Raw genomic sequence first — 22,783 nt, 5'->3', positions numbered from 1 at the left:
TTTTTTTTTTTTAAAGATGCATTTGATGCTCTTTTTATTGCCCGAAAAAAAAAAAGAAAACGCTTCAACCGTTTTCCTTGAAGTGATGATAAAATGTTGCCAAAAATATCTTAAATTACACAAGTACTACATATTGTACATAACTGTGTGAATATATTTTATCCATAGATTAATATGTATATAAATGTCTCTGAAATTTTTTTTGTTTATTTTTTTAAAGGTTAAAAAAAAAAAAAAAAGATACAATTTGTATCAACGAGGACAGGTATTCTCTGGCTACCGTAGCAGATACGAACGTCTCGTTGGAAGATCCTGATCACAAAAGCTTCTCACCCGATCAGGTTTTCCCCTCGTAAGATGGCGAGACGGTAGCGTGCACTCGTATACGTGCAGCCAGAGACGTCCCTTACTAGAACTAAGGTACAAGGACAGACTGATGGCTGTCTCACCTATGCTACACCTGTGGTTAATGGCAAAAGTTTCCCAAAAAAGTGCTGAGAGAGAAAAAAAACGCATCCCATTTGGGAAACTCTGCCGCTGTATCTAATAACACTGACGATATGACGCAAGATGGATGATGAAAACTGAAACTTCCCCTCGACTTCCCAGAAATTCAGACGAGCACATGATCACGCAGCCACACATGAAGAAACGTCTCGGTGTAGCGAAAACGAATCAAAAATAACCCGTGAGAAATAAATGATAATAATTTAACACAACTAAACTCAAATACTCGTGAGGACTTCGGCTATTGGGGCGTATCCCCGAACCACCAATTATTCCTGATTCAAAAATTGGGTGCTGGAAATAAAATTGAGACACCGAATAAAACCAAAAACAAACAATTTTCAAGTGAGAGTAGGCATTATATCACAAGGAGTATGAAAGGCCAGATATTGTGGGGAAGCGATTTAACCAAATATTTCGTTCTTTCGCTCAAGAAGCAAACTGTTTTTCTTGATCACAAGAAAAAGCCGACAGGGTCCTGCCCTTTACTTGCCCTTTATCTGGTCGCTTCGTTTATTATTATTATTATCATTATCATTATTATTTATTTTTAATTTCTCCTACAAATCATCCGCCTTCCATCAGCTCTTGTTTGATTGACATAAGTTATCAAACGTTACATTTGATAAACAGCAATGTAAAAGTGCCTTGTGAATCAGTACATGCTCACCTGAACCAAACTATAAACAATAAACAGAAAGCAAACAAAAAAAACTTGCTGGAAATAGAAAAGACTACAATAAATAATGTCACACACATTCCCACATTCACACTTCAGGTAGACAAAATGCTACTAGCAGTTATGGCTCCACTGCTGGAAATTAAAAATAAAATAAACTCAACCCGACAGATGAAGGAAACCCAGGTATCACATGACATCCTCAAAAAGACCATGTTTACAGGTTTCCATAAAAACCTTGTAAAACCTCCAAACGGAAGCACTGTATAACCTTTCAAGGTCTGAAATATCCCAAGTAGACGCCCTATTTAATCCGCAGGAAACGCACACGATAATTAAGCTCAAAATATTTGCTACAGATCCAATCATTTGCAAAGGATGTCAGTATCCACTCTGGCTCTTCTCAGCCAAGATAGCGGCTGCCAGCTGCTGGGCATCGGTAATGTGAGGGTACCGGCCCATGACCAGGCGCACAAGCTCAGTTGGGAAGATGTTGCACAGGTTGACGAACACTTTCTCGCGCAATTCCTGGTACCGACCAAGGGCAGGTGATTCCTGGTGCTGGTGGGGAGTATGGGATGAATGAGGTGATGAAGGATGAAGAGGGTTTTGTCCCCAAGGCCATGCTTGCTGCCTGTTTTCTGGAAGGCTCTGAAAAGTGAAGGGTTCGTAGCAGGGCTGCTGATAGTACGGCTCCCAGCTGGCCATCCTATCCTGGTCCGGGAAAGGCTTTCTGGCTAACAGGGGTGATCTCTCGTAGAGCCTGGAGTCGGACACGCTGTCAAGACGGGTGGATGCTAGCCCTCGACTTAGTGGGGAGCTCTGAGGAGGGTATTCTCCAGGACAACTGGATCTGGCACCAATTATCTGGTGCTGGACTTGAGGGCCAATATAGGACACTGAGTGCTTAAAGTGGGGATCCGGAGGCTGGTCATCTTGCGTGAAGCTGTGTCCACGGGCAATCCCGTGATGGTACCCTGGGTGAGATGATGGTACTGGGGAAAGCACCCGGCTCTGGTGGTGATGGTGTGGTGGAGTGGGCAGGACCATGGGCAGTGGGTATTGTCGGCGGTGGTGATGGAGGTGGTGGTAATGATGACACTTGAGCCCGTCGTCCAAAAGCGAGTCAGGCGAGCTCATGCAGGAGCGCTCACCAGGGGGCACCGTGCCATAGGAATCAGAGCTAGCGCTGCCCTCGCTGCTGCAGTCAGATGCCACGGAACTGAGCCGTGCATCCATGTCGGACAGGAAAGGACGCTCTGGGCTCCTCTGGGTGGACAAGCTGAGACCAGAGTATCCGCGGACAAGAGAGTAGTAGCTGAGGTCTGGAGACTCGCAGGTGGGATACGAGTCTGTTTGAGGGAAAGCTGGCACTGCGTGGGTTTTAGAAAAGCATGCCAGTTGTTCTCGCTGGTCGTGTGTGTGAGTGTGGCAGGAAGGGGGACCACCTGGGGCAGGGGGTAGTATCATGCTGCTGTTTTGGGGCTCTGCTTTGGTTTTGGAGGTCAGCTTGTCCTCTACGTCACCATATGAAAGGGTCCGGACACTGGAGTCAGACTGCCGCTTTGAGTGTGAACGCTTTCCGTCACCGATTTTATCGTTGCGTGAGCCTCCAGGAACACTGTGGCTTTTCACTAGGCCGGACTCAGTTGTGCCTTTGGCTGCAGAAGTCTTGGCACTCGCGCGGAGCTCGTCGGCTACGGCACGCTGGGGCTGAGTGCCACGCTCTGGGTGGTAGAACTTGCACTTGTGACCATAAGTGCACTTCTTTCCTAAAAGAGCCCAAAACAAATAGTTTTATCACTGCTACAAATTCAGTTGCGGCAAAAATACATGGTGATGGGACCAGGATTTTACTCAAAAAACAAAAAACTAGTTAATTTCACAATGGATAAATATGTACTGAATTTGAAACAATGAATGTATCCAACACATGCGAAAGTGCAAAACAACATGAGACTTTATAGCAGCATGTAGTGGATAAACAGAAGGATAAGTATCTACCATATGGACAAGGCTGTTTTTTGTGTTCTGGGATTATAGGCCTTTTTCTCAGAAAGTTCTCAAGGCTGGGACCATGGCGACCAAGAGGATCATCAGGAGGCATGAACCTGAAGGACAGAGCTTTTAATTAGATAACTAACCTTGGAAACGAAAAAAAGAGATTGCAAAATGTTTACATTAGGATGATTAAAAAGTCAAGGACCCCTTATTTATCACTGTTGCATAGAAACGTGCAGATTTGGGCAGATTTAATGAAATATAACTGATTCTGTGTAATATTTGATTGATGAATCGTCTTCCGCTGTGTGGAAATATTAATTATATCTCGGAGACATAAACATAGGCCCAAATTTACTCATATAAATATAATTTACATAAACCACAACCTAGGTGATTATTTATAGGCGGTATTTATATAGAAGTAAAACAAAAGCTTGCCAAGACTCCAGATCCATATTCACTCAGTGTAGTTTCACTCTACAGTGCAATATTCACACTTCACTTTTTCCACATTTTATGTTACAGCCTCAACCTAATGTTATTTTTTCACAGCCTTTGCTCAACACTTTATTGAAGCACCTTTAGCACCAATTACAGCCTCAAGTATTTTTGAATAAGATGCTAAAAGCTTGGCACACCTATTTTTGTTAAACTCCATCAGGATTTATTTTTGTTAAACTCCATCAGGTTGGATGCTCTGGCTGGGCCCCTCAAGAACATTTACAGAGTCATCTAATAGCCACTCCTTTGTTATCCTGCCTGTGTGCTTAGGACCCTCTATGAACCCTCACCCCGGTCTGAGGTCCAGAGCACTCTGGAGCAGGTTTTCATCAAAGATGTCCCTGTACATTGCTGCATCTATCTTTTCCTCGATCCTGACTAGTCTCCCAGTTCCTGCTGCTAAATACCATCCCCACAACCTGATGCTGCCACCACCATGCTTTACAGTAGGGATGGTATTGGCCAGGTGATGAGCGGTGCCTGGTTTTCTCCAGACATGACACTTGGCATTCAGGCCAAAGAGTTCAATCTTTATTTCCCATGGTCTGAGAGTCCTTCAGGTGCCTTTTGACAAACTCCAGGCAGGCTGTCATGTGCATTTTACTGAGGAGGGGCTTCCTTCTGGCCACTCTACAATACACGCCTGATTGGTGGAGTGCTGCAGAGATGGTTGTTCTTCTGGAAAATTCTCCTCTTTCCAAAGAGAGAGCTCTTTCAGAGTGAACATCAGGTTCTTGGTCACCTCCCTTCTCCCTCAATCACTCAGTTTGCCCGGGCAGTCCTGGTGGTTCCAAACTTCTTCTATTTATAGATTATGGAGGCCACTGTGCTCATTGGGACCTTCAATGCTACAAAAACTATTTTGTAACCCCTTTCCCAGATCTGTGCCTCAATACAATCCTGTCTCGGAGGTCTACAATCAATTCCTTGGACTTCATGGCTTGGTTTGTGCTCTAACATGCACTGTTAACTGTGGGACTTCATATAGACAGGTGTGAGCCTTTCCAAATTATGTCCAACTGAATTTACCACAGGTGGACTCCAATCAAGTTGTAGAAACATCTCAAGGATGATAGTGGAAACAGGATGTACCTGAGCTCAATTCTGAGTGTAATGGCAAAGGCTGTGAATACTAATGCAGGTGATTTTTGTAAATTTTTAATTTTTAATAAATTCTCAAACAAATCTCTTTCACGTTGTCATTATGGGGTAATGGTTTTGGATTTTTTGGGGAAAAATAATGAATTTAATCATTTTGGAAAAAGACTAATAAAATGTGAATACTTTCCGGATGTATGATATTTCTATGCATATAGTTAGTCATTAATGTTATGAACTCTTATTTCCCTTCTTACTATATACTCTGAATGAATGATTTATTTAAAACAAATCATTTATTGCGATACTTTAAATCCAATATGTTTTTGTAGTTAAATTGTACAGGTACATCAAAGTTAAAATAAGGAAATGTTGGGAAATGTAAGTTATGAACAAACCTTTCGATAAATAAGGGTCTTTTTGCTTACAAAGGTATGATAAATATAATGACAGAAAGACTCACTTATCATTGACAAATGAGTACATGAGAAGTCTTTCGTCAATAAACTTTTTCCATTCAGGTTTTTCCACGGCCAAATCCCTGTAGTTGTCGTTGGAGACAATAATGCCGTCTGATTCGTAAGCCAACTTGACAATGAAGCGGTCATCATAGCACACCACCCTACGCCCCTGGACCCGGCGAGATGGTGTGAAAACCAGGATCTTGTCCTTTTCCAGTCGCCTCAGGATCTCTTGATCTGAAGGAATAGAAATAAAACAACTTTTAATGAATTATTTTAAATTACGTATTGATCTAACCTGGGCAGAATGTTATATAAGTACAGAGTAAAATCTGGCTCTCACTGAACACTGCAGATTAGCTCCTAATGTACTAAGGGCATCCACATAAATCATGATTCTACTATAGTCATGACGGCCCAGATTACAGCAAAGGGGGTTTCCTCTAACAAACCTTGTATTAACTAATAAGCTGCATTATACAGAACAGTGTGTGAAACTGCAGCATTGCAAGGGGAAGCATGAGTAAATAGCAATGTGAGTACAAGAAAGAGGTAAACACACCTGTAATGAGAGCATCAGGTCGGGACTGCTCTTTCCTCCACGCTGGTACGAACACTGTGATGTCTTTGTGGCCACGTTCAAGGAACCAGTCCACTGCAAGCTGAATACCTTGGCAAGAAAACACCTCCTTGTTGCCATGGCTGTGACATTAAACAGAAAAAAACAAGTATGAAATGATGAAATTATGTGCACCTATTGATCTTTGAAAAAAAAGCATTCCCAAAGGTATAATCATGTATTTTGTAATCTTTTTTGTGAAAGAGAAAAAGTGTTTAAAAGTGTAAAATATAAACAGCACATTATTTAAATAATATGGTAGTTCCAGTTGCGAGGGACACATACAATGGGTTAATGGGTGGATATTTAACACCTAAAACCATGCAGTCTAGACATCTTGTGGTTTTTAAGAAAAACAGACTTGTATATTCAGTAAAAGTCCCATGAGCAGTCACCACAGTGGAAAAAAAAATCCAGCTTCACTATGGTAAATGTTTAATTCCTCTTGAATGGCTCACTCCAATTATAGTTTTCACTCAAAATCAGGCAAAATTGCACAATTTCATAAGTTTCCATTCAGCAGACACTATTCAGCAGATTTTTGGATTCATGAAAGGGTTTGGTGATTTTTACATCGTGAGCTTAGTTGGTGATTTTACAAAATATACCAAAGGTTTAAAAACTACACTATATGACCAAAAGGTAGTTTGAAGACGCATGACCAAACCACTAATAGGTACCTGTTGAACGTCCCATTCCAAATTTAATTCCCGCCTTGCTGTTATAATGAACTCCACTCTCCATGGGTGGCTTTGTTCCAGATTTTGGAGCATGACTGTGAGGATTTTTGCTCATTCAACCACAAGAGCATTAGTGAGATTGGGCACTGAGGTCAGGTGGTCCAGTTCTATTTAAAGGTTGACGTTTCTATTGCAGTCCAGTGCAGGTTACTCGTGTTTTTCCGCTCCAAACGTTCCCACACCACGTCTTTATTAAGCTCCCTTTGTGCACAAGCCCTTTTAGTTCCAGTGAAGGGAATTTGTAATGCAACAGCCATCAGGCATTTTATACAAGTGTGTACTCCCAAATTCAGTCAGAGGATGTACCCCATATGACTGTGACGCTCAGCTGTCTACGAACCTTTGGCTATGTGTTGTTATCAGGCCTGAGTTCATAAACTAACTGGTACATCGTTATTGGTAAACAAAATCATTTTTTCAATTAAGGTGTTGGCTGCTTGTGAATGAATTACGGGGAATAAACCTATACAAATAAAGACCCAGACACTGACATCCTTCTTTTATTGAGGGGATTTATTACTTTTAATCAGGTACTTTATAGTACCATTTTTTGTTATCAAATCTCAAACCTCAAAGGGGTACCACATCATCCAAACACCAAGTTCTACATTTGTGTGTTTTTACATTCATTTTTTAAACATTCTGTTTAATCTCTGTAAATGTGAATTAACTTGTGAGCACCTGAAGAGGAAACGTCTTGGGTCGAGCACCTGTGGTAGATCCGCGTACCGGATTTGTGTTTTATACGATAAATCATAGACAACACTATGAGGAGAACAGATAAACAATGTTCCTGCACCTTCACACACTTAACTCTGTGGTCTTAGTAAACGGAGGTGGGTTTCCTGCTGCTCCAGAGAGCGGGCTAAACACGCGCTTGTTCACCTTATTCACGTTCAGCCTCTCAGTAATGCAAATTAGAAAAGAACACCTGCACTTTCCGTTAACGCTTCAGCGGAAGGAGGTCTTGTCACCTTGAATTAGAGATCGAAAAAAGAAAATGTGTACTTTGTGAAAATGCAAGTCTGTCTCAGGATGGATCCAGTGATAAGTCACGGAAACAGTGGGTGATAAACCTAGTTCTAGATTAAAATTGTGCTTTGATAGTGTTGATTTCATGATTTGTGTGTTTAATGTAGATGTCATTAGTGACACACTACAGAAAAAAGTTGCAAATAGGCCAAAAGCTTTACTTGTGTTTATATTACATTTTTGGCATTTAAAAATAGGAAAGCAAAAATAAGAACTACAACATGAACAAATGAGTTAACCACTACTATTTAATTGACCGATTTCCTGCTCATTTTGTACTGCAAAAGTGTAAATCCGATATGAATATAACTACTATTTCATATAAACTGTAATCATATGACTAGCTGGCTAAATAATTAGACATGGTCATGTTGCCTCATAATAAACACATTTTACATGACCTATGAATAATAATCATTAGCCCCAATCATTCATTCTATATATATATAGAAACATATATTCTATATATTTCTGGTGTTGCATAGTAATGGAAAATGTTTTATATAGTAGACATTTATTTTGTTTTAAACACATTAGTTCCTGGAATATAAGCTATTTAAAATTCATAGTTTTCAGATGTTTTTCCTCTTTCACTTCTATAGACTCGTGAGTGCTGTGTTTTACACAGTGAGAGACAGAAATTCTCATGTTCTTGAATGAAATTGTACTAATTAATTTTAATACAATTTACTGTGAAAGACAACAAAGGACAATTTTCCCAAATTTCATCTGGTTAACGTAAAATGCCATTCCTGTATACCAGACAAATGTACAATGCTTCAAATTGATAAAACTGATATTGAACTCAACATCCAGCCAATAAAAAGGTGTATCTGGATCTTTGTGATGCAAGAAAAAAAAGATTTCTTGACTCTTACCTCATGGCTACATTGCTTCCATCCACAACTATGGGGCGCAGGTTATCCTTGTCATCCAGTATTGACTGTGATGGTGACTCCGAACACCGTGAATCGATAGAGTCTGAGAAGCTACATGCCGAAGAAGACGATGACCCGGAAGACGCTAAAGATGAAGAAGTGGAAGTAGATGATGACGCCACGCCACTGTCGCTGTCTGACTTGCTGCCGAGTTTCACCAGCTCCCCTAGGATGTCGTTGATCAGCGCGTTTGACCCGAGCTTGCTTAATACCAATCGGACCAAGTCCTCAGCATAACCCAGCTTCAGAGCGAACTCCAGCTTGGTCTGGTACTCTCTTAGAGAATTTTCAGTGTTTGGATTATCCTGCGTCACTTCCAGAAGCCCTTGGGAATCCAGATCCAGACATGGAGAGCGGCAAAGAGGTGGATGCACGGCTCGAGCTGATGCATCGCTTGGAGTGAGAGTGCAACCCCGCTCCACCTCAGCATCAGATCCACAGCTGTCCTCGGAGTCTCCTCTGGACGAAGAAGGACATCTCCCAGAGCTGGGCGCTCCTTCTTTGCTGGCGTCCAATGAGCCCCTGTCCATTGTGGAAAGAGCATCTGCACCGGCCTGTTGGTCTACAGCCTTCACATGGAGGTAGTCCAGATCCAGTCCCAGGTCGAGGATGTGGCCTGCATCATCCAGATGGTCCTTCAGGCCCATGAAGCTGTCACGGACATTCAGCGCCGTGCTGCCTGTGACCTCTTCTGACCTCTGGACCAACTGTTACTCACCCCTCACACTGCTCTGGTCATGTGAACCTGAAAGAACAAAAGACAGCAAGCTGATCACACATGAAAATGTACATTTAGAAACGACAAAGACATGTTCTTTGGTCTAATTCTTGCTCATGGATGGCCATCATCTTAAATGTGGATGACAATGTCTTTGGGAGCATTAAAAAAAAAAAAAAGGATAAATGGCTGGAAGTAAATGAGGTCAGTATAGTCCTCCAGCAGCACCTTTTGAAGCTTCAGGTTATGGATAAACACGAACAGTTAATGCTGAGGCATTTGTTCATTTAAATGAGTTGGATATTGCAATGAAAGCAAACAAATCAAAACAAATTTGGCATTTTAGAGTTTAACCAGAGAGGAAAGTGTAACACAGTCTAATCATGCTTTCTGTTATTCGTAAATTGCTGTTTTATATATAATAGATAGTAGACAGTAGCAGACATAACTGTCACACTTTACATAGACAAATGCACATTTTCTGTTTAAATAAGATGTAGCTGAATTTCAAAGGGGTTGGGGAGAAGGGGCACAAGGCAAACAAAGGGCAGCCTGGAAAGTCTCCAACTGTTGCTAGGTTGCAGCTGCTTCAAGAACGCTCCTTCCAAATGCCAATGCAAAGTGGGAATAATTTAGTTTGGCCCAACAAAAGGATTTAAGGAGAACAGAGGTTGGACAGGAGACATAGTCCAGGTAAGTAACTTGTCCTGGCACAACAAAAGAAACTGTCACTACTTTGTTTGCACCCTTAAGTACACAAACAGATTATTCACAACTGGGTTTCCTGATTCACGGGCAAACTTTTGCAAATATAGAAATTTAGTTCTGCTATGCATACGCATATGTATACAAAGGTATCATAAAAGCCAGTCAGAAGAATTAATTTCGTTTTTCTAGGCCTAGTAACTTCATCCTTATTCAAAAAATGCAAAATAGTACAAAATGAATCCATGTGAGAGCAATCAGGAAACGTGTAAGACACCCAAACAAGCTCTGGTTAGGTAGTAACTTTTTATTAGTATATTTTTGTTGCAATTTTTTTTTTTTGTCACAATATTAATAGCATTTTTTTTTACCAGTTATTCAAATATATCTTACAATATATCTTACAAATTCTTTTTTTTCTTCCTACATTCATATTATTGCTGGTAAGCCATATACATTGTTATAATTTTCTTCAAATGCACACGAAAGCTCAGGATTTAAAAAGGTTTTAATTGCACATAATCATGTTGGTCAATAGAATTTATAGTGACAGAACTGGCCCAAGGAAATTTTTAGGGATGGTCTGACTGATGCGGACTAAATAGCAAGTTACTAGCCAATAGCGTTGCTTCCATGTGATTTGTTAGCATTTTTCAAACTCCACCAGTGAGCCAGCCCATTCATTAATGACATACAGCGAGTCGCATGTCATTAATGGAGCGGTAATGAATATGTAACACATGTCGTTTTTTTTCTTGGGTGTGCACGCAGGCACGGAGAAGAGTTAAACCCGCAGAGAGGGAGACCGGGGTCCCTAAGGCAGTGCATGTCCTGGCAGTTATTGTTTGTTGGGGTGTTTGGGAGGAGGGGGGTTGTGATGTGCTGTCTGCACCTCTGCTGAGACAAAAGCAAGGGTGAGGGCCGGTGGGATACAGCCAGCAGGGCAACAGATGTCTGTTGAGGCCACAGGGGAACAGCAACTGGTGTCCTCCTCCTGCTTCTGCCGCGCTGTTCAACACATCCGCCTGCTGCACATGCCCCGCCTCAGAGTGGTCACGTGACAATCAAAAACCTTGTTTTAACCCCAGTGCAAAAATATGTCCCCTCTACGGCAACAGCAACGTAGACCGGTAGTCCTGTTCTTCCCAACCGAAGTTCCTCAAACCCCTTTATTTATACCAATAACAAATACCATGCATTCAAAACATTATGTGTTTATTTGTGTTGCCCTGGTGATAGTAAATCTCAAGGTGTTGTAACATACAGAAAATAGAAGCAGAAAACTAGAAAAAGATATTTTAAGTATTATTAGCCCAGATGTTTTTCCATTGATGGCAAGACTTATAAGCCATATTTGAAGGATGATAAATATGGGAGCGCAGTTCCTATACAAGATATGCAAAGTAAAGCAAACCACCTGCAACTTACAAAAGAGGACTTCACGTCTCAAATATTATATCAGACGAACTACAAATCTAAGACATTACGTCAAATTAGCAAAGAATGAAATGAAAACGGCATTAAATATGAAATGAAAACAACGTTGAAAAAACACCTGAGTGCTACGTAAAAGTTAAAGGCACTCACCACCAGACAGGACCGACAGTCCCAAGCATCCGCTCCTTGAAAAGTGCTTTCAATGAGTAAAAGTGGTAAAAAATATCTTGTATCCTTTATGGCGCTGCCCCGGCGGATTGTCTCATATAAACTAGAGATCTTTGCACTTCTATGCTGTCCAAAAGTAAACCTGAAGCAGTAGTGAAGTGGTCCAAGCGTGTGGTGCAGCGGCCCTTCGCACACACACGCTTCAACTGCCGAAGAGAGTCTGCACCATAGATCTTTTTTTCTGCAGAAGGCGGCTTAAACAATGAGAGCTGGAGCAGATGGAGGTACAATGTCTACCATTCCCCCATTAGTGAGTCTGCTCGTGGACCAATGAGAGAGCAGCCGGCTTACAATGGAACACACACCCATACACACGCACACACACACAAACTGGGGGAGCGTGCAGATAAGCCAGTGGCTGTCATTCCTAAAGGTCTTCCCTCGTGCGGCCCATGAATCAACGAGGGGTGTGTGGCCAACAATAGAGGCACACAAAAGAGGGCCTGAGCAGGCAGCTGCAGCACGAGGCCTCGGCCATTAGGGAGCAAGCCGGCAGTGGGAAACACCTGGCTAGTTGAGGGACTACAGTGGCTCACCCTTCTTTGTGTTTTTTTTCTTTGACTAGAAGCTTGGGGGGCTGGGTCACAGCTAAACAATAGGCCAAATTATGTTAAAAGCATTGCACGTTGCTTAAAAAGAGAGAGCTATGGAGAAAGAAAGAATGACGGACAGAGAGAGTGTGTCTGGGGTGGGGGGGTCTCTCTGAGGGGTCGAAGTGTGTCTGTGTGGTGGTGGTGGTGGGGGGGCATCTGAACAACGACACACAATAAGTGTGTTTCCCTAGTTATAGAGAAAAAGACATCTTCATTGTTGAGACACACTTCCACAATATGACGTTTTAGAAAAGAAGAGGCCAGTATGACAAGCTGCTTTTCCTTAAGTCAAAAGTTGGCATCTTCTACTTCCTCCTCTGAAATGTCACCCCTCTCTCACATCGCGCTGCCGAAAAGAATTTACCACAAGCGGTGCTTTTGGAAATGTGCAAAAAGAAAAAAAAAAAAAAAGGGTGCTATCTAGCATTTTTCTGGAACGACATAAAAGCAGCTGAACTCTTATCATACGACTTCCTTACATCTTCCTTCCGTGCTGATAAATACGTAGCAGAAGCTTTAAAAGACTGGGGCTCCATATTGAAATAAAAACTGGTTAAACACTGACAAAAAAACGAGCTTAACTTTTGATGTCCTTTGAAGCAGGTCTCCCTTTAACTGTGAAAAATTCCACACACCCCCTTAACACCAATTTACTTCAACACACCTATTCAAGTTGTCGAATAACAAACTCACTATTCCAGTGTATACTATAGTACTTTAACTTTTTATTGAAGAATGTTGTTTATTCTTGAGTTTCCACCAACAGAAGTCTTTAGATCTAATTTGAATTTTTTTACAAACAGACTTATATTTTGTAAAGGTTTTGATTAAATCCATTTGAGTCATTTAGGCTTCAGGATGTAGAGACTCCATTTTAATAAACAAGCTAAAAGGAGTGTAGAAAATATAGGCCAAATTAATAAATAAATGAATCAATGAATCAATAAATGCCCATTTCCTATACCATAACCTTATTTGACCATTTACAATATGAAATCATTTTAAGACAAACATTTGAACAGAAGAAGACTAACTATAAGGCGTGTAAATGTCAGACTCCCCATAATAAAGTAACATTTCATTCAATTGATGAATCAATATTTGATTTTGTCGCCTGATGATATGTGACTATGTTCAGAATGTGGGGTGGGTCCATCATTAAATCCTGAATGAGAATGCCATTGATTTTTTTTTTCTTGAAAGCTATAACTTTTTTCATATAATAATTTATATCCATTAATAATAGATCTATAACTGATTCACAATAGTTGCCATTAAAGAGCATTATATTGATCCAAATGATCTGACGACTTCAGGTTTTAAGTTTCTATTACATGTAAACATTCAAGAGTTTCATAATTCACTAAAATACAACTAGTCTGTCATAATTACAAAATACTTACTAACAACCACTATTACATCATTATATAAATATATCTTTATTTCACAAGTCTTAATAAGCTGGAAAATAGTCAGCCAAGTCTAGTTTCACAATGTGAATGAGAATTCTTTTGACACTTTTGGACAATTTCACCTCATGCCACAAAACAAGATAAAACATCAATCAGATTCAACAACTGAAGTCTGAGGATTTAGCCAGACTAAGTGAGAGTTATATGTGATGTACAAATTAAATCCCAATGACATAAACACAAACAAGTGTAGGCCTAAGAGAATAGTATCGCTCCAAAGTTAATGTAGGAAGAGACTCACAGGTTGTCTGGCTAAAAAACAAACATAGTATTGTCAGCATTTTTCAGTTAAGCTCTGACTATCTGACTAGCAGAGTTTTTTAACAGCAAAGTGTGTTGCTGTTGTGTGTTATCCTCAACACAGAACTCAACTGGAACTGAAACTCACATGCAGACACACACACACACACACACACACACACTCAACTGAGTTACTGAGCTGCTACAAATCTGAACTCGAACACACTCATACTCATTTCAATTCACACACATCCATGTCTTCAGTACCATCCATTTTATATTATTATTTCATTATAAATATATCATATCTGTTGACATGCGGTTTTTGCATATCTATTAGATGCTGTTGCGGTTTCACACAACTTTGTGTTTACATTTTGTGTTTATATTCACAATTACACTCCTGTTCACAGTTCTCTTTCGCACATTGTACCGCATAACACGTTATACAGTAGGTCTACTGGCGGTGCTATTTTGTGTCGTGTGGACGAAGACAGCTTTATTTAATCCTTAGCTCTGTTTTCTGTATGTAGCTCTATGTTGTGTGATGTAGCTCTATGTTGCGTGATGTAGCTCTATGGTGTTTTATGTAGCACCAGGGTTCTGGAGAAACGTTGTCTCATTTCGCTGTGTAATGCATCAGCTATATATGGTTGAATAAAAGCTTCTTGACTTGACAAAGATAAAAGTCATCATTTTAAAAATCAGAGCATGGGGAGGGTTTTCTGATCAAATGACTTTTAACCTGAATTCATTGAGGTTGCTTAAAAATGGAACAAAATACAGATGTTAGGGCATGATTGTTAATAACTACACTGTGCTGTGTGAGAACTAAAAACATAATGGAATGTCAAATGGGTATAGTAAAAAGGAAATAAAATACAAAGTGTTGGAATTTATTTCAGGGCTCCCGATGCAAAGTTTCAGGACTCGTACACCTGAACAAAAGCCTAAATAAGCTGTGATCAGGTGGACAGTGAAGCTGGATGGAAAAGCCAGACCGCTTGACTCATGGTGACTTTCTAATTGATCCTCAGCTGCCGAGTCGATCCTCGGGGTCAACTAACTGATGACCATCTGTTTGGTGGGCCAACGTAAACAGGTGTCTTCATGACACCAACTGCTGGAGGCTATCAAATGCCCCTGGCTGGTTTGTTTGCTGATGTAGTAGAAATTTACACCATTTCCTCCAATACCACAGCACCACCATGAGTGTTTTTATTGTTTTACTATTATTATTAATAATAATTAAATATTGTTTTGTGATTTACAAAACAAAAATTGCCAAATTCCAAAAAGGCCTATAATATTCAAGGCTTTTTTAACTGGGGTGGAAAATTTACAAAAATATTGAATCTCGATTCTTGAATACACTACTGTTATGTACAATATGAATTACCATATACAGGTTTCTATCAATCAGCCATACAGAAATGTATTATAAATAAGAATAATTTTTGTTGATAAGCAAATTAAATAGTAGTTTTATAATAGTAATAATTAATTATCTAATTAATTATAATATACAATTATTTATTACATTAGATAGATAGATAGATAGATAGATAGATAGATAGATAGATAGATAGATAGATAGATAGATAGATAGATAGATAGATAGATGCCAATTCCTTTTTCCAATATTAAAACTTTTGAATCATCCAGAAAGTATGACGTTGCGTTGTCTTCGTTTATTTATATATATATATATATATATATATATATATATATATATATATATATATATATATATATATATATATATATATAGGCAAATCAAAAAATCTTAAATGTAGTTATCTAGTATTGGTATAGCTTTATTATTTATTTACAATTTACTATTAAACCTTTTTGCTTACATATTTTAAATTATTTTAAGCTTGAATTAATCGTGTTTAATTGTCTTTGTAATTTTAATGCATCTAAAACAAGTTGAATCAATTATTATCATCCTCGCTGTGTGAAAAGCCCTTGCAAAATAGCTAACACACCAGAAGCCTAAATGCACTGTAGTGCATTACAATAATGTATAATATATAATGGATTATGTTAGAGTTTATTACATATAATAAATTGTGTTTGCACCCAAACATTCCAGGCTTACACCACAACACTGTAACTTTATCCACTGAACCTGCTGCCCCTCAATGTATCATGACGAAATTAACAGAACGAGCCGGGGTCAGGACAATGGATACATGGCATGGGGGTGGTGGCCTACACTGCCCTGTACAAAGGCCAGCTGAGATGGCCAGCGCAAAGAGAGGGGAGGAGGGATAAACTCCCAAATCCCATTTACTCAGAGGTTACACTCAAATCAAAGCAGCAGCAGAAGGACGCCTTATGTCTGAGGTATCGTGTCCAGCCCTTCCTGGGCTCTTGCTGTTTACACACACTTTCAGACACAGGGGATCACCCCAGCAGCAGACATGCACCTCCAGGGCATGCATTCACCCTGAGCTGGACAATACAGTCAAACTGATTAGTCGGAATGCCGAGCATGGGGCAACTGCAATCCCTTTAAAGACATTAACACCACTGAATCACATTACATGCAAATGTCAAATTCCTGAATGGTCATGTGTTAGAAACTTCCGATATTCAGGATTTAGGAACCATAAACACATTCGCTAGCCTGCTGTGCAAGTCACAACTGCAGCATATTTGCAGAGTCTTCTTGAGAAAGTATTTTCATTCAGTGCTTGTGATGCCTGTTTTCGCTGATATTTTGTCTTAGTTTGGATGTGCTGTGATTTTATCTTCTCACACAACAAGAAATGTGGAGTGAGCTAAGCTTAGGCTTTATTTGAACTACCAGCAGATTTGCACGTGTTGATTTCGCACTGCACCGTTCTGCACTTTACCCAGTTTCATCACCGCTTCCACATACAAATCCATACACACCAATATAAACAATTTGATTTCTGTTGATGGCCAGACTTGCTTAATCTGTGTAGTTTAGAATACTGTGTCCTGCCTCCGGAGAACGCGTGTTGGTAAACATGAGAAGATAAAACACTCTATATATCTCCAACATACTGTACACTACTATTTTAAAGACAAAAAAAATCTTCACTTTTGAGGGAAAAAAAACAACATATGCTTCAAATTGTCCACATATCTGTTCCAAGGAAAATTATTAGGTAAAAAAAGAGTTACTGTGAGATGTACACAATAACAAAAATTTGTAGAAACACAGATTAAAACTACAAGCAGAACGGATAATAGTGAAATGGGTTAAGGGGGGATGGGTGTCCTCATATGGATCGATTTGCCATATTTATCAATTTTCTACCTCATCTGATTTTATTAACAGGATACATCAGGCTCAATAACACAGAATTACCCTGCCATCATTTTACAATTTCACATCAGAACCTATTGTGCAATTTCTGACAATTTTGCAAACGCCTTGTTCCTCAAATTCCATCCTTCCACTAAGTAATGATGGATTCGTGGAGGAGCAGGAGGATGGCACCGTGTTTCAGGACACAGGGGGAAGAAGTTACAGACTGCCTGAAAATGGAGAGATGGTCCCTGATGGCTGCAGGACCAGCTGTTGGTGCGAGCTCAGACACCATCCCCAGCCAGTGCGTCCTATTGTGAGCCTGGGCCTCTGCTCGAACCTTTCACCAGGCCATGGTCATGTCTGTTGGGGGGAGACCTCCCAGCTGACAGTATGGACGCCCAGTGGGACACAGACGGGCGCAGTCGGTCCCTCTGCACACAATCTGTTTCCGTGGCTCGCATGGAAACGTGAAGCAGAAACACAACAACGTGCCAAATGCACAGTCTGTTCCATATTATGATGAACCATTTTATAAAGCATTATCATAGGGGTTGGGTCAAGGACTTAGTAGCCCAAATTTCTAGTTGGTTCTGGACATTCAAAATGGAAAAAAGCACTAAAATCCATTTGTTTTTATTGCGTCTGTCCTTCATCTAGTGCACGTTCTTGTTAGTTGAGAAATCAACAATTTTGTGTTAAAAATCCACTACATTTGCTCCATAAATTCATATTTTACAGTGAGTTTCTAAAAATCAGTGCCTATTATATCAGTCTAATTATATCAATCCAATTATAACATATCCAATTCCTAGTTTGTTTTGTTTTGGTTGTTTTGTTTAATAAATACATCTTTCTCGACATAAATAAATTGTCAGGTTCTGCTTACACAAATAAAATTTTACTCCTCTAATAAAAAAAATGACAAACACTGCAGGAACATTGTTAAAGTGTATACTGGGAGTTACAGCAAGAGAAACAAGAAGAAACACTACGTTCATTTATTCGCCATTAGTAATCGTCGTTTCTGAGTCAAAGTTGGCAAAAGATGACAAAGACAAGGATTAATGTGTGAGAACGGAACAATAAAGAGGAACATCTGCTTACTGATAAAGGTCTTAACCAAAATATCTATTGCTATATATCTATGTGCACATGAGGCAAAATGCAGAAATAAGAAGAAACTTTTTTTTTTTTTTTCTTTCACAGTCTCAGTGAGTTTCAAAACACCTAGACTTTTTTAGGTTTTTGAGAGAGACACATGCATGTCCCTTTCATTTATATACACCAATGTCATTTACTTTGACCAAACCAATATAATTGTTCCCGGTGTTAAAATTTAAGTCGAAAATCCTTCCTTATCATTAATAAGAGCTTTATACACTCTTTCCACCTGGACAGTTTTTATCTCCAAACAATCAGCTGGAATACTTGTCTCTTATGAGAATGAGAATGCCATGTCTCTTATAAAACCTGCCAAAGGTCTTGTTCACTAGTTGTATTTTTCTTTCAGTCCTTGTGATCCAGATTATCCCAGAGCAGTTCTATAATATTTAGGTACCATTTTATGATAGATAACACTCCAACCAACTGTTTGCTCTCTAAATAAGGCTTACAGATTTAGGCTTCGGGTCATTGTCTTGTTGTATGATGAAGTCCAGTTCCAGTCCAGTTGGTGTTACAGTACAGAATAGTAGCCATGTTGGTTTGGTATTCCTTTCACCCGGAACAAATCTCCAACCTTCTCCAAAACAACCCCAAACCATTTAACCTTAATGTTTGAAGTCAGTCTGCTAACATCATCTGTCCTGTTCGCCTTCTTACATACATTCTTCTGTTAGAGCCAGAAGTGTCAAATATAGACTCATCTGTCCACAGAACTTTCTTCTAATCATTCACTGTCCAATTCCTGTGTGTTTTTGCCTTCTACCTAGTTTACTACATAAAAATTAAGGGAATATGCATGTGTCAAAAACAATAAACGACCATATGTTTCCAAACTGTTGACAGGACATGTCTTCTACGTTCAAAGCTTGAATGTGAATGAACAAGACAGATGTTTTATTTTCCGATGTCTGCTGACTCTTAGTGCTTTTCATACTGTTTGCCTGGTCATTTGTACCTTTCCAACTTTTTCCAGTTTACAATTACGTAAATGTAAATCTCATGTCTGCAGTGATCCAAAAACCAAGTCTGCATTCCAACCTCTAAACACTTCTGTTAGGATCTTAACAAAACTTATGGCTCGGGTCAACAATGTGATGTCACATTTACAGGAATGCAAAGCCAAAATTTGATGTACAGCATCAATAATCTCAGCAATAATCACATTAAATTAAACGCTTGGATGCAACAGACTTAAACTTTAACTTCTCAGTATTATTCACTTTCTTACACAATTCTGGTCATCTGCTCATGTGAATCTCTCAGCTTTAACACGTCACTCTTCTGTCATTAAAACTCCTTTCTTACCCATAAATCGATCACAATTTCATTTAGTTTCTTGTCCAGCCGTAGACACACTAAACCTATCAAACAACTGAAATTAAATCACAGCAATTAGTTCCAGCAGCAATTAAATATATGCAACAGCAAACAATGTGAACATCTAAATGCAGACATTAGGTCTAAAGTGTACAGAATGACTGGTGATTTAAGATATATTACTAAGACTGAAAGAGGAAATGGGGAAGTTATTCTGCTTCCCCAGCTTTTTAATTTAAGTCAGGGGTCACACTGATTTCGCATTACGCTGAGTTGACTTACATTTTTATTATATATGTAATGATGAAACTAATAACTAAATCATATAATGTATATATAATATGTGATATGCACATATTATTGTCTTTAGTTATGTGTGTGTGTGTGTCCCAACCCCAGTGGCAAAGAGCAAATATATACATAACGTGTCTCACAAAAGTAAGTACACCCCTCACGTTTTGGCAACCATTTTATTATATGTTCTCAATACTATAGAAATGAAACTTGGATATATTTTAGCTGAGTCCATGTGCAGCTTGTACAACAGTACAGATTTACTGTCCTCTGAAAATAACAACATACAGCCATTATTGTCTAAATAACTGACAACAAAAGTGAGTACACCCTCAGTGAACATGCCAAAACTGTGTTAATATTTTGTGTGAGCACCAGTGTTATCAAGCACTGCCTTAATCCTCCTGGGCATGGAATTCACTAGCGATGCACAGGTTGTTGCTGGGATCCTCTTCCACTCCTCCATAATGACATCATTGAGCATCTGTAGGTTAGACACATGACACTTCTCCACCTTCTGAGACATACTTGGCCACTCAATCACCTTCAGCTTCCTCAGCAAGTCAGTTCTCATCTTGGCGGAGTGTTTGGGTTTGTTATTATGTTGGAAAACTGCCGTCCGGACCCATTTCTAAAGAAGGGCATCATGTTCTGTTTATAAATGTCACAGTACATGTTGGAATCCATGTTTTCCTCAATAAACCGCAGCTCCCCAGTACCAGCAGCACTCATGCAGCCCCAGACCATGATGCTACCACCACCATGCTTGACTGTGGGCAAGACACAATTTTCTTGGTACTCCTCACCAGCGTGTTGTCATGCATGATGGACACCTTCACCTTCACCCTTGACCTTCAATTTATTTGATGGACCCTTGCAAGGTCTATCCTGAGTAGAACCCGTCTTGAAAAAACCTCTGTATGACCCTGGCCACTGTACTAATTCTCAAATCTTGAGAGCCATGAGGTGCCATGATGAACATCCAGTGGTCAGTATGAGAGAATTGTACTCAAAGTACCACATTGTAACTGCTCTAATACAAGATACACAAATTTGTATGGTCCTGTCAAGCAGACAAAAACATGAACATGATGAATAGGACGTGTGGCATTGCATGATCATACAGCTGTTATCACTTGGGGTGTACTCACTTTTATTGCTAGGTATGTAGACAATAATGTCTGTATGTTGAGTTATTTTCAGAGGACAGTAAATATGTACTACTATACAAACTGCATATTGACTAATGTAAAATATATCCACGTTTCATTTCTATAGTATTGTCCCTTGAGACGAGACACTGTAATGGTTGTTGGAATGTTAGGGGTACACTCACTTGTGTGAGATACTGTGTATATATATATATATATATATATATATATATATATATATATATATATATATATATATATATATGGTGTATTTAAAGGTAACATTAGGGTTAAGGGAACACATTTTTCCTGGCCTTTTGCCTTTTGTTGATGGAAAAATGGGCTGAAGAAAACTTCCAGAAATGCTTAAACTATTGTAAAACTTTATATGGTTTTTAACCTCGTTTTAGGGCTGTTTTTTTTTATTCCAGACAAACTTTGTAGCAGAAAAAAGTTTCCCATTTCTCCTTTTGTTATTGTTTATAAGGCGCTTGGCTTTGAAAATATTTGACTGAAGCAAGTGAATGTAAAACACAGGCACCACAGCAGCCATTCCATAAACCCTAAAACACTCAGGACATAAAGACATACAAAATATGTTGGTATTTATAATAGTTAAGACGATGAAATTTGTAAAAAAAAAGAAAACTGGCGCTTGTCATCCAGCCGAACAGCCTCGTCCACTACAAATGGCCTGAAACGGAATCATGCTAACAACCCGGCTAACGGGCTACAACAAACAGCTAACCAAACCCGAGCTTATACTGTTATATTTTCGCATTAAGAGTGTAATAAAACGACACGGAATGCGTCCTGAATCCGTGTCAAATCCCTTACAATAAAATAATGATCTTATACTCCACCTTTTATCGTGCTGTCAGGAACGGAGCTTCTTTTGTCTGTTGCCAGCACGGATGGGGGTGTGTGTGGGGGGGATGTGGCTCGAGCTAGCCGCGCGCGCACAGCTGAGTCGCGCGCGCAAGCCGAGAGCACGCGAGGGGCAGCCCGTGCACACATATACAAAGCGCTCATACAGGGCATACGAGGGTTATAATGCGCTCATAAGAGGTCGTAGCACTCTCAAACGGAAAGATGAAAAACCCCGGTTATGCAGGATATATAACGCGCCCATACATGGACTCACAACGCGATCATACGGGAGGCTATAACGCCCACATGCAAGAGATTACAGTCGGTTATAACTTACCCATGTGGTACGGCGCATCTCTGAGCAAGAAGCAATATAACCGGATGAGCCCAGTTCAGCCCAGCAGATCCCCTCCTGCCCCTCCTCACTGTAAACTGGCAGGATCTGGGCAGCCACCTGCCGGGCACTGAACCTGGCACTCAACAACACGCCGCATCCCGAACTGCTCAGTGTCTACCACGAAGTGCACTACATAGCATCCAGTTACTACCTACACAAGTGTGGTGATACAGGAAGCACAAGTCTTGTGTGGATTTCACCGAAATGAACGAGCTGCAGGCATCTTGCTTCACTGAAAAACACTTCCCATGCAAATCCCAGGACCAGCTGCATGCGTGTTTTATCCCAAATCATCTCACATCCTGGAGTGTTCATTATCCACTATTGCT

The 22,783-nt window shown here is 39.8% G+C and overlaps 1 protein-coding gene across 2 annotated transcripts; it reads right to left on the bottom strand.

Moving 5' to 3' along the window:
* Positions 1-826: 826 nt before the first annotated feature.
* LOC124377869 (probable ribonuclease ZC3H12C) lies at positions 827-22,543 on the bottom strand. 2 transcript variants are annotated; one of them, XM_046837212.1, is made up of 6 exons: positions 22,395-22,543; positions 8,520-9,324; positions 5,813-5,952; positions 5,253-5,487; positions 3,191-3,297; positions 827-2,958 (listed from the first exon to the last, which is right to left on the bottom strand). In XM_046837212.1, the coding sequence occupies exons 2-6, from the start codon at positions 9,224-9,226 to the stop codon at positions 1,568-1,570; spliced, it is 2,580 nt and encodes an 859-aa protein (XP_046693168.1). In that variant the 5' UTR covers positions 9,227-9,324; positions 22,395-22,543; the 3' UTR covers positions 827-1,567. The 2 variants fall into 2 exon arrangements, with proteins under 2 accessions (XP_046693168.1, XP_046693167.1); XM_046837211.1 differs by lacking the exon at positions 22,395-22,543 and adding an exon at positions 22,051-22,196.
* Positions 22,544-22,783: the final 240 nt, after the last annotated feature.

Source organism: Silurus meridionalis, chromosome 24 (assembly GCF_014805685.1).
Source record: "Silurus meridionalis isolate SWU-2019-XX chromosome 24, ASM1480568v1, whole genome shotgun sequence".
Classification (NCBI taxonomy): Eukaryota; Metazoa; Chordata; class Actinopteri; order Siluriformes; family Siluridae; genus Silurus; species Silurus meridionalis.
The sequence above is the reverse complement of the archived record's forward strand: the minus strand, read 5'-3'. Positions and strand labels throughout refer to the sequence as shown.

Excerpts from the sequence above, each read along its gene's own strand:
- LOC124377869 (XM_046837212.1), bottom strand. The coding sequence starts at position 9,226 with ATGGGCCTGAAGGACCATCTGGATGATGCAGGCCACATCCTCGACCTG. Across the intron at positions 5,488-5,812 it reads ACCTGATGCTCTCATTACAG|ATCAAGAGATCCTGAGGCGA; the intron begins GTGTGTTTACCT and ends CTATTCCTTCAG. Across the intron at positions 3,298-5,252 it reads TACTCATTTGTCAATGATAA|GTTCATGCCTCCTGATGATC; the intron begins GTGAGTCTTTCT and ends TCTGTCCTTCAG.